General features: G+C 51.8%; 1 protein-coding gene across 11 annotated transcripts in view; it reads right to left on the bottom strand.

Moving 5' to 3' along the window:
* SCUBE3 (signal peptide, CUB domain and EGF like domain containing 3) overlaps positions 1-11,666 on the bottom strand; it is a 35,127-nt gene extending 23,461 nt beyond the window's left edge. For 4 of the 11 annotated variants that reach the window (XM_045497981.1, XM_045497985.1, XM_045497987.1 and 1 more), the window contains exon 1: positions 11,078-11,660. In XM_045497981.1, coding sequence (XP_045353937.1) covers positions 11,078-11,162 — 85 coding nt within the window. In that variant the 5' untranslated portion in view covers positions 11,163-11,660. Of the gene's footprint in view, positions 1-11,077 lie in introns of all 11 variants that reach the window. The other 7 variants (XM_045497982.1, XM_045497988.1, XM_045497984.1 and 4 more) reach the window with 5 other exon arrangements.
* Between the last annotated feature and the right edge of the window lie 414 nt (positions 11,667-12,080).

Below are 12,080 nucleotides of genomic sequence, written 5' to 3'. Positions count from 1 at the left end.
CCTGCCTCAAATCTTCTGAGCTTCTATTCAGCTCTGCAATCTACCTTCCAACTCTCTTCGACTGCTCTGCAGTCAGCTGTGCTGGGGATTCTAACTGCCGTAACTCACGCTCTTCACCTCATTCAGGCTCTGTAGTCACGGTGTCTGCCTACTGGCCCACCCTGGGAACTCATTCCAAAGTGAAAGAACAGAGAAGGGGGGCATGAAGACTAGTTCATAAGAGAGGGCAAGAAGGAGCTCTGTAGAAAGTAAGAGCCTGCATGGAGTATCAGTTGGTTCAACTGATGGAGAATAAATGGTACTAAGAAATGTACTCTCATAAATAGAGCCTAAGCTCTGGAACCAGTCAATCTCAGATTCAAATCCAGCTCTACCTCTCTAGGGAGGCTTTTCTGATTCTCTTATTTCTTTCTCTTCAAAATGGGGATAATACTGCTCATGAGAGTCTGCGAATAGTTGATAAGCTAATTTGTGTAAAGTACCTAATAACATGGCTGGTAAATAATATGTTCCCAATGTAGAGAAGCTGGTTCTGACAACAGGTACCCTAGGACTGTGCTGTCTATATGATGGTAGCCATGAGGCACATATGGCTATTTAAATTTAAATTAATTTAAAATTCTGTTTATCAGTTGCATTAGGCCAAATGCTCAATAGCCATATGTGGCTAGTGGCCACCATCAGTGGACAGCACTTCCAACATCACAGGAAGTCCTATTGGAGCACTGCTCTCGGAATTAAGAAGGGGTACTCTTAGGCCCGGGGGGATCAAAAAACTTCCTGAGAAGTGGGATTCAAGTAGAGTTTTGGAGGTTGGATAAACATTTGACAGTGAGAAGAAAGAGGAGATTTCAAATGTGGCTAAATGTATGAAGAAAGACAAGGCACCCAGAGGTCCTGTCCTTATTGTCTGTCCCCGCATTTATACACACCCTCCATGGTGGGGAAAGTTTGGTGTTGTTTTTTTTTTTTTTTTTTTTTTTAAACTAATTCCAATGTTTGAATGGCCTAAGGCTTGGTTTATATATTCTTATTGGGTCCCTGGAGGAGGGGGGACTGGATGATTGATCGCCCCCTCCTTGTGGTGACCCTTGTAAGTCTTCGAGGCTGGCATGGGGCACTGGACAATCCCAGTGGCTAATAATCATCCTGTCTGTCCTGCTTTGAGCCGTCTTCTGTTCTTGCCTTCTCTTCCCCAGCAGCCAGCAGGGCAGTTTGGAACCCCATCTAGAAGCTCTCCCTCTGGGGCCATCTCAGAGGTACATGCCTATCTCTGAATCCCTGGGTGCTTCGCTGGAGTCTGCACCAGGCTCTCTGGGCTCTCAGTTCTTTCCTTTGCCTCCTGTTCCCTGCTAACTAGTACCAGAGTGCCCCCGGTGCTGATGGCAGCAAACCCAGGCTTCCTGGTAATGCCTTTAGACTCTTCCAGCACCTGGGCTTCTCCCACCATCCTACCCACAACCTCATCTCCCTGCTCAGAGTGCTTCTCCTTCTCCAGCAAAGAGTCTCTGCTCTGGAAGACTTTATCTCCTGCCTACTCCCCCTACAACATCTAAGCCTTCTGCCCCCGTCCAAGCATTCACACACATCTTCTTCACATTGGATATGCAGTCCTCCCTTTTCTAGCCATTCTGTTCCCAGCTTCCCAAATCTGGCTCAAAATGGTCTTCCCCGAAGCCCTTCCTGGTAAGCCCTATTCCTAAAGAGTTTCAGGTCCCAGAGGACTCCGTTTGCCTCGGCTCACTTGCTGCCATTGCTAAGTTGCTCTGCTAATGCTGAATGCCGTCTCGTCTGGCATGTTCAACTTTCCTCACTTGGCTGGTTATTCACTGAGGACAGGACCCTTCAACCATTTGAATGGAATCTTTCGAAGCAGTTCAGGCCCAAAATAGAGCTCTGAAATAGGGCCCCAAATTATATCCAGTGTCTCCTCCTTTTGCCAGTCCATTCTTTCAGAGCTCCCTTCACCACATCTGCCCACCCACGATTTGTCCATGCAGGGATCCCTTCAATACCCATGGGAATAGTCTCATTTCAGCTCTGAGGGCGCAAGTATTTTCTACCGACCTGATGCTAGTTGGACATGGATTGGTTTAGACTGGTGATTCCCGACCCTGGCTACACACTGGGATTCCCTGGGGGCCTTTTTAAAAATGTGGGTATCTAGGCACTCTTCTAGACCAGCTGCATCTGGATTTCCAGGGTGAGGCTGGGCTGCTGTCTGTCTTCCTTTCCCAACTCAGATAATGTGAATAGATCATTTGCCTGACCTGGGAAGACACTGGGGGCAGCAAGATGACAGAGTGTTTGAGAAAAGGGTTTCTGGAGTGATACTGTGTCAGTTCAAATGCCAGTTCTACCAGTGTCTGTGTGGTCCTGGGCCAGCTTCTGAACTTCCCTGCTCCTTTCTCTGTAAATGGGAATTATAATGATAGTGCCTCCTCATGGGGCTGCCATGAACATCAAATTAGTTAATACTAATCAAGTATTTAGCGCTGCAGCACAGGCATATAGTAAGTGCTCAAAAAGGTCCGCCATTTTTATTCCTTCTCTCCAACTTTCTCCTCCGTATCATTTCTGAACCCATCTCTGCTTCTCCCTTCCCCTTATCGAAGCCCCATTTCAGGCCTGGTGTGGGGAAATGCGGCACCGAGAGAGCATGTAATGGTACAGGGAACTTTGGAGAGACACAGCCCTGAAGGTACCTTCTCCACCACCTGCCCCACCCATGCTGGAAGCCGCCCAAGATGGAGGATGAAGTATATAAGAGGCCAGTTTTACCCAAAAAGCTGCTCTCCACAATCCTTTGTGATTGCTATCCATTTGTGCTTTTACCACCACCCCAGGTATGGGGCTGGATCAAAAGCTGAATTGGGGGAGAGTGGCAGCTGCAGAGATACTACAGATAAGACCTCCCTGCCTCACCCTCTCCTGGCATGAATGCATGGGTCTGTAACTGCAACAGCTTTCCCCAGCACCATCTGACATTTCTTCTGGATTTGCTTCAGCACCTAGCAGAAGGCTCCATAAACTCTGCTCAGTATGGGGAGGACGGGTGGGATATGGGGGTGGCATACAAAGGAGGAGAGGGCAGACCAGAAAGGGTGGATTATTTGAACATAGGCAATCCTAAGAGTCTCTTCTGAGGATGGGGAAGTATACCCCAAAAGGAAAGCAGGAGGACCCTCAAGGAAACACTTCATCTACTTCAAAATTTGGCCCAAGTCCAGCTCAAGAATAACAACAAATGGAAATGAGCAGAATGCAGGCTGCAGATAAGCAGACACCCCTAGGGAAAACCTACCCACCTTTACATTACTACAGTAGTTACCCTACCATTCACAGCAGCTGGGGGTAGTGTGGGCAGATTGGCTGGGCCCAGTGAGAAGGTCCAAAGCAGCCTGCCTGGGGTCCTAATGTGCCCACCTGACTGACATCCTTCTTGCCCAGGCCAGGTTGGCCCAGGGTATTTGGGCTTAGTGCAGGCTCTCTGATCTCCTGACCAATCACTTGTGATACCCTTGCATGCTGCCTTGTACCATTATTTAACTTTTATTTAGTTCATATGTATTACCTTCCTCCTGAAGCCTTCCTGAGGCTGTGGCTTCCGAATCTTTGAAAGCCACATGGCTGCTAGAAGGGAGTTGAACATATTCATTCAGCCACTCAACAAATAATTATTGCACATTTGCAACATGCCAAACACTGTGCCAGGAGCTGGGCATCCAGCTGTGAACAAGACAGAGTAATATACTTGAGGCATTCAGTAAATATTTGTAAAACAGATGGGTGGATGTATCGGCTGATAGATGGATGGATTGGTGGGTAAGTGGATGAGGTCCACATTTGTGGCATCTTCTCTGTTCTATGTTACTACAAGGAAAAAGCTTTTTATCTTCCTGTGACTACCCCCCCCCCCTACTGTTCTAGGTGGAGAGCAGTCCTAGGAAATTTATCTTAAATTAAGGGTAAGGGGATAGGAAACTCAGAGAAAGGAAGATACCCACTTAAAGGCATCCATTTGGTGATGCAGAGGCCAGAAGAGACTGGGACCAATGAATCCAGGGTATAGGAATAGGATCCATAGGCTCTCAGGGTCTTCAGATAGTATCTGGAGCTGCTCTGGTGTCTCTTCAGAACATCCTTATTCAATAGATGTTCTCCAGCCTCAGTGTTAACTAGCTCTTGATGACAGGGCACCAGGGTCTACTTGAGACCAGCATACTATTACTGCTCCTGAACTTTCCTCCATGTTAAGTAACATCCAAAGCAGAACCACCTTTGGCCATGACACCCTAACCTGCAGCCTGCACACACATACCTGTATGTGTGTACATGTACCCTACCTCTAGATCAAAAGGGCAACTCGGGAAACCGGTGGAGCCTGGCTTCCTAGCTATGGCTTCTCAGGCTGTCTTCCCGATTCGGAACTGGGTGAAGACTCTGTGACCTCAACTGGAGCCTGGGCCCATCCTCAGCCTGGGCAAAGTGTAGGCAGGGGCAAGGAAGGCCTGGAGAGAGTCCAGGAAATCATACAAATGACCCCAAGGAGAGGAGACAGAGCACTTTCTTCTTTTTATTAAAAAAAAAAAAAAAAAAAAAAGTAGGCTTCCTCTTATATAAGCTTAGCCTCCTCAGCTGAAGAGCCAGGAAAAGAACTTGGTGCCTGGTGACTGGAGGAGAGTGGGGCTGACCTGAGAGCCTTATCACCATCAAGAGGCCTTGATGAGTTTCTCTCTGAAGTTCCTACCACCTTATCCCTAAACTAGCTCCTTGCTCATCTGAATGTACCCCACATGGACAATATTTTTCTCCTTTTCAGTGTGGACAGATGAAACCAACCCTGAGTCAGAGGCCTTCAGAGGCTGGGTTGGCAGGGGATCCTAGGGGGAGGGAGGAAAGAATAGAACACTGGAGAGACGGGGGCAGGGAGGCAGGTGGTGGGCAAAGGCAGGTTCCAGTTTCATGATTATCAGTCTGATCTCTTTAAACTGATGGAGAAAATAACGTAAACAACAATGATGTCAGGTGATGCATAATTAGGTGTGCAGAACTTTCACATACGTTATTTCACGTGGTCCTCAAATGGTCCCGTCTCTCAGTACATAGATGGGGAACAAGCCCAGAGAGGGAAAGAGCAAACAACTTGTGCAGAGCCAGACCCTGGGTTTTCTGACTCCTCATTCAGCACTTCCTCACTACGTGCTATTATCTATAAACACCTGAAGGAGTAATCCGTGCCTTAGTCATTGTGTCCCCCCCCCCCCCCCCCCAACCCTGCCCCAACTCAGCACATGGTTCAGCATGAAGCAAGCATCTGATACATAACCATGGAATGGCCTGGAACTGACATCTGGATGTTCCTGGTAGGAAATCAGCAGTAGGCATGTGGGTGCCCGGAGGCTTTGGGCATGGGGGTAGCTGGAGGGAGGGCAGGGCTGAGTGGTGGGCAAGGAAGGAGGGCAGTGCAGTATGGTAGGCACAGACAGATGTACAATGAGGAAGGGGTGGGCAGTGTGGCAGAGGGCAGGTGTCTCCTGCCCTTGGATTCACTATGCTGGGCCAAGCAGCTGGTTAGAAACAAAAACAAACACCAGGGATACAGGTTCCTGCTGTTAACAGCTTCAAACCGCCAGAGGAAAACTCCAAATAAATATAATTAGAAACTTGTAAAAACGTCCTCTCTGTAAACTTGCTCCCCAGGGTCTAGCCTTTAAGCTCCCCCTTTCTTCCAGTCCCCCTGCCCCCCATGTCCACATATCCCAACACTCTACCCTCACCCAGGGACTCCTTAGATCTGTTTCCTTATTCTGGATCTTCCCTCCAGCCTAGCAGCTCCTACCCAGGTTTTCCCTCAGCTTGTCACCATCAGTGACCAGATGTGGACAGCCCCTAGCTTGGGGCTCCAAAATCCAAACCCCACAGCTCTCTAGGGCTATGGTTACAGCCACAGGGAAACCATAGGTTAAGAGTGAGGGCCACAGTGCCCTATTTAGGAGTCATCTTTTCACCTATAGGGCCGAATCAGTGCATCCAATGGCAACTACAAAACAGTGCCTTGGTCTGAAAAGGGAAGAGTTGTCGAGGCTGGAGCAGAGTACAGACGGCTAGTGTTGGAGCTGAGAATCTATGATGTAGGACCAAGGACTGGGGCCTAGGGGCCTTGCCCAGATAGTATTCAGTTCCCAGAATACAGACATTTCAGCTCCACTTTCCAATGTTGTTACACGCACGCTCAAACACACATTTGTTTTGTAGGGGCTGTTTTGAGGGGGAAATACTCTACTTAAGGACAGAGAGCTATCAGGTACTTGTGGCCCCAGGAAACTGAGGTGGAGCAAGAAGGGAGGAGTAGCCAAGTGACAGACTCAGGCAGGGAACAGTAGAGTAGGGTCCAGGGAAAAGAGGGCCTGAGTGTCAGGTGAGAAGCCTGCAGAGGCCTGGCTGCAGGACCAAGGCTTGCTATAGTGTCTTCTGCCTTCAGCAGGAAGGATCTCAATGAGATATGCAGAATCTCAGAGCTGAAAAGGACCCTACTGATACTCTAGTCCATTTTACAAGTGAGGAAGAGAATTTCAGTTATTTCCTCAAAGGCCCCAGTCCTCAGGCTCTGCATCTACCAAAACCCACTGGCACCAAATGCCCCAGCACATGCCATTTGGAGCTGGCAGTACGTGGCATGGCAGAAGAATGGCCAGTCTGGTGACAGAGGGGCCAATGGGGGAGAGGGGAGGGTCTATGCCCCCTCTTAGCCCAGGTGACTGTCTCCTGTACCCCTCAAACATCCCTGGGTTGGCAATTGTATCACTTTCGCCCCAAGGACCAGCAGTCCCTGCTTCCAGACTCCTGTCTCATAACTGAGCCTGAAGAAGCTGTCCCCAGGTCTGGGCCTCTTGCGGGCACTGCCAGCCTCAGAGCAGCTCTGCAGTTTCCAGCCCTGACAGGGACTCTTTCTTACAAGTGGTCATGTGCTAGGGGTACGGGACGTCAAAGGAGGCCCACACCCTGACACGCGGGGACCAGAATCGGGAGCAGGGACTGGGGTGAGTTCCGGCAGCGAGCCCCTCCACCTCCATCTTCTCAAGAGGGTCTGAAGCCATCCGTTCCCTTCCCCCACCCTCAATCCAAGGCACTGGACCAAGCCATTCCTCTTCTTTACTTCTCCAACGAAAACAAAACGCACACTGCCCCGCTTCCTTTTTCCTCTCACTGGAGCACTGCGCGCGCGCGCACACACACACACACACACACACACGCACGCGCGCGCGCGCACACACACACACACACACACACACACACACCCTGAGTCATGCACACGCACGCTCGCACGCCCCAGTGAACGCACACCTCACATTCCCAAACTCACACCCAGGGCCAGCTCCTTTTACAACAGGTCCCAGCCGCTCACATCTCAAACCGGTTCTCATGCTCTCAGATTCCTGAAGGTTTCAGAAAACAATCTCATTTAGGGGTTGCTGATAACTTTCTTCTTTCTCTGCCTGTAGTAATTCTGGCCTCCGTGTCTTCTGTTCCCCTCTCTCGTTCCACCCTGCAGACACTCCAGGAGATGAGGGGGAAGAAGTAGAGAAGTTCTTCCCTGGCCCCAGCCTTTCCCCACCATCCTGGGGGACATGTCACTGAGAGAGGAAAGGTCAAAGGGATTCCTGAGGAATTTCTAAGTAGTCCACCCCCCCTTCTCCACCCTTCTGGAAAAATGGGAGTAGGGGAGGAAGACAGGCTTAGAAGCAACTGATTGAAGATCAGGCTCCAAGAGTGGGGACTGACTGTCTCGCTCTCCCCAGTATGGCCTGGATGGGGCACGGGCAATAGCCGCTGCCGACGGGGCCACCCTCACCCGCTGACACGGTTATGGTTTTCATTTCATATTTTGGAGGGAGGGGCTAGGAGGAACAGTCCCCTCACTGTAAGAGCTGGCCACAGGAGCCTAGGGAAGCGGGGAGGAGAGGAAACAGCCACATTAAAGAGGAAGAGAGGGGTGGGGGAAAGAAAGAGAGAGACACACATACTCCCAGACAGAGACCCGGAGAGACATACAGAGACAGAGAGACACTGTTTGCTGCCAGAGGAACGCTCTCAGTCCCAGGGATGGTGTTACTTGGAAATTCTAAATACAAGACTTTATCAAAAATTTATCCCTAATGAGAAGAGAAAACAACCAGGTAAACTCAACGGCCAGGCTGGCTCTCCTGAGCCAGCCCTGGGGACAAGTTTTCCCCGGGAGGCCAGGAGACCTTTTCATTCAGCTGTAACTTGAGCCCTAAGCAAGGATTAGGTCTTTTTAACCACTGCTGCACCCCCCCCCCCCCAAAAAAAAAGAAAAGCAAATTAATGCTTTTAAGTTAACAATTATCTGGGTTATCCAGTCTGTCTACTTTAAAATACAGAGACAGGCACTTGAAAAACACTCAAAACCATGTACCCTCATGCTCACTCACTCGTAGTCACACAAGCTTACCCACCCACTCAATCCACACACAGTTCTCAAAGATACTAAAGTGTACATATCCACGCTTAATAACCAAATCACAGTAGACACTGACACCCAACTACATCACCTGTGGGTGAGCATGGTAAACTTCCCTCTCACACACACACTCACCTGTATACTCAGGGCTTCCTTCCTTGTCTCTCCCCATCCTCCCCATCCCTTTCCACTTTGGTTCTTTGGGAGGATGGAATCTCTGGAGAAAAGGCGCTTAAGTATATAGTACCTGTACTCTACATATAAACACACACCCGCACACACATATACACACTACACCCAGAGGTATAATAACTGTGCAAGGTATTTGCCAAGAGTTTCTATAATTTAAAGAAACCCACTAGAGCTTCCTTTAAAAACATGTGGCATAAGGGCACACCTGCTGGCACTAGTGACACCTAGGAGATATGTTTGGGAGCAAGGGATGACCACAGCACTCCCATCTATGGGTAAGGCTGCTTGTCACTACTTGTCCTTCCTGTGGCACTGGCCTGCAGATTGGGGTCCAGAGATAGCCCTCTAACCCAACAGACCTGTTGTTAGGCAATCTCTGGCAGTCCAGGTTGATATATTTCCTGAATAGCAGCATCAAAGGTAGCTGAAATGACAAGTTTCCACTCTATGCCAGGCTAGACTCAGGGATCAGAAGGAAGGAAGATGCACAGCTAATTGCAGCCCAGTCAGAGTGAGTGTGGCCTGAATAAGAGATAAATAGTGAACAAAACTCTTAGTAAGTTCCTTGAGGGCAGGGGCCTCCACTCTGGCTGCATATCCCCACAGCACCCAGCAGGGTGTCTGATGAAAGAGGAAGCACCTCGGAGGGATTCTGAGTCCTTCTGTCCCTGAACAATGAGCTGATCTCCGCTTGGCACCTGTCCCTTCTAGGAGTCTCCATCAGCCCTGGAAACCCCCTTGAATATACTCTTTGCTCCCCCTTTTGCCCCCAGCCCCCCCCACCCCAGCCTCACTAGGCCACTACAGACACTGGCTGCAAGTTGAAAGAGGTCCTTATCTTGTCTCTAGATTACTCGAATGAAATCTGTTCCTTCCTTCAGACTAAACTCCCTAGCTAATTCCATGTTATGAGTAAGTCAGCACACACTACAAAAGCCAGCTTTGTTTATGAAAACACAAGCAAATCCACAGTGGGAGAGGGGCTGCTCCCAGGCTGGGGGTGGCAGTGGTCGTGGGCTGTCTGGAAGCAGGATGCGAGAAGAGGCAGTTTGGGGTGGAAAGGGGTGGGGGTGGGGTCTGGTCTGTGACAGCTGAGAATCTCTAGTACTCGGGTTCCATTAAAGGACAGGTTGGAGGAGGAAGAGGGTGGTTGAAGAGGCAGTGTTTGGGAGAAGAGGATGGCATTGATATGGCACCTTCCTTTTTATGAAGTGGGAGCCTATCCAGTACACAGAGCAGCTTAAGGGCCAGGTGCTCAGTCTCCGGGGACACAGCGACCCGACTGCCAGAGACTCAGGCTTCCCCAACTCCCAAGTTCAACTTTCCCTTCTGGCTCAGCCACTTCCACACCCCAGCTTGGCTTCAGGAGCCCCTGGGACAATAGGCAGAATCATATCCTCCTCAGCAATGTGTTGCCAGGAGGAATTTTCTTTTTGTCCATATAAATCTCTTCCTGGGTGAAGACATGATGGGGGAAGGGTGCAGCAAGAGGTCAAGGGGGAGGGGAGGCTGTCCCCAAGAGATCTGTAGCCCACCAGCCTGGTTTCTGCCAGCAAAGCCTTGGGACTGGCCAGGCAATGAGCCTGGGGTCAGGGATGGGGGCCGGAGGGCCTCCCTGTCTCTCTCTCTGTAATTCCTAGAGGGATCTGTCAGAGCTCCCCGGCCTGGAATTTTACTTTGTTATTTTAATGCAATTCTGACCTGGATTTAAATGGAATTGGAAACCCGAGGCCTTAATAAATAAATATTATGATAAGAAATGAAAGCCATGCAAGACGAAAGAGATTTCCCCCCAAAGAGGCAGAAAGCGACATTCTTGCTGGGAGCCAGTCAGAAATTTTCTTCTCTTCTTCAGCCCCTTACCATCCAGTGAGAGACGAGCTGGTTTTTCCAGAAAAGATCCTATTTTTCTTTAACATTTTTCTACTGATAAGACAACAACTTGGAAATTTTGTCTGACTTTGCATGAGGGCTGGGGGTGAGGGGAAGAAATACATGGCATGGCTGAAAAGTTTCATTCTCTCAGTCTCTCCAGGCCACAGCTTAAGTTTCTGGCAATGTCTGAGAAGAGAAGATTCTCTCTCAAACTTTTGGAGGACAGGAAGTCTTTCGAAGATGCTGGGGTGGCAATGAAGTCGGGAAGAATTCTGAGGTGCGTGGCGACTTCTGCCCAGGGTCCCCCAAACTTCTCACTGCTCCGTGTCGCTCCTGGCTCCTCCAGCCTTTCGCCCGGGACGCAGCGCCCAGAGGTTAGGTCCCCAGCCGGAGTGCGGGTGCACAGTGCTAGGCTCTGACAGCGGCACGCTCCCCAGCACCTGCCCTGCCCCTCGGAAATCGCACCCCCGCCCTCGGGCCCCGCAGCCCCCGCAGCCACGCCGCCGCGCGCCCCTCCTTCCTTACCTTGCGCGGCTTTGCTGTGCTGGGCGGCGCGGGCGTGGACCAGCAGGACGAGCAGGCAGAGCCCGGGCACGCGCCCCGAGCCCATGGCTGGAGCTCCCGGGGGCCGGGCGGCCGGGGCAGGTCTCGCAGCCCCCGGAGGGCGGAAGCCGGCCGGGCCCCCGCGCGGCGGAGGGGGGAGGGGAGGGGGCGTCCCGCCGGGGCCGGACCGGGGGCTGCGGGAGCGGGGTGCGGACCGCGGTGCCCTCGGCGGGAGGCTCCCGATGCTGCCGGCGTCTCCCGGCCCGACGCCGGGGAGAGCGAGGCGGAGAGAGGCTGGGGGCGCCCGGCGCCGATGACGGAGGGGAACCCCCGCCCTCTCCAAGCCGGGCTCGGCTAGCGGCGGCGGCGGGGCTGCTGCGTGTAATCCCACCCAATTCCCAGCTTCGCCCGGAGAGAGCTGCAGCCGGAGAGCGCGCAGAGCCCGAGCGAGGGACCTGAGAAAGGGGAGGGGAAACGCAGCGCCAGAAACACGCCCTTTCTGCCTCTCTTTCTTCCTCTCTCGCTCCTTCTCCGTCTCTCAGGCTCCGTCTCTTTTTCTTCGCCTTTCTCCTCCTCCTCCTCTTTCTCCTCCTCTCCTCGCTCCTTTTCGTTTTCTTCCTCCTCCCCCTCCTCCTCCACCACCTCCTTTTTCGTGCCCTTTTTTCTTTCAAATGGGGCCTCGGCGCGGCGGCCGCTCCCCCTGCGCTCCCGGGCGCAGCGGCCCCCTCCCCAGGCTGCCGGGCCGCTGCCTGCAGGAATTTACAATCCGGCGCTGGGGGAGCGGGCCCGGTCTCCATGGAGACGGCTTCCCCGGGAGCAGGGAGGTCAGGCGCAGACCGCGCACAATCAATGGATCAATGCAAGCCCCGCTCGGCTCCAGACCAAACAGCACCCGGCTCCGGCTCGTCTTCTCTCCCGGCGGAAAGAGTGGGGGAGCTAGGGTGCGCCCCCCACTCTCGCACGAGATGAGGGCCGTGCGACGCAG

This window comes from Leopardus geoffroyi, chromosome B2 (genome assembly GCF_018350155.1).
Source record: "Leopardus geoffroyi isolate Oge1 chromosome B2, O.geoffroyi_Oge1_pat1.0, whole genome shotgun sequence".
In the NCBI taxonomy this organism is placed as follows: Eukaryota; Metazoa; Chordata; class Mammalia; order Carnivora; family Felidae; genus Leopardus; species Leopardus geoffroyi.
The sequence above is the reverse complement of the archived record's forward strand: the minus strand, read 5'-3'. Positions and strand labels throughout refer to the sequence as shown.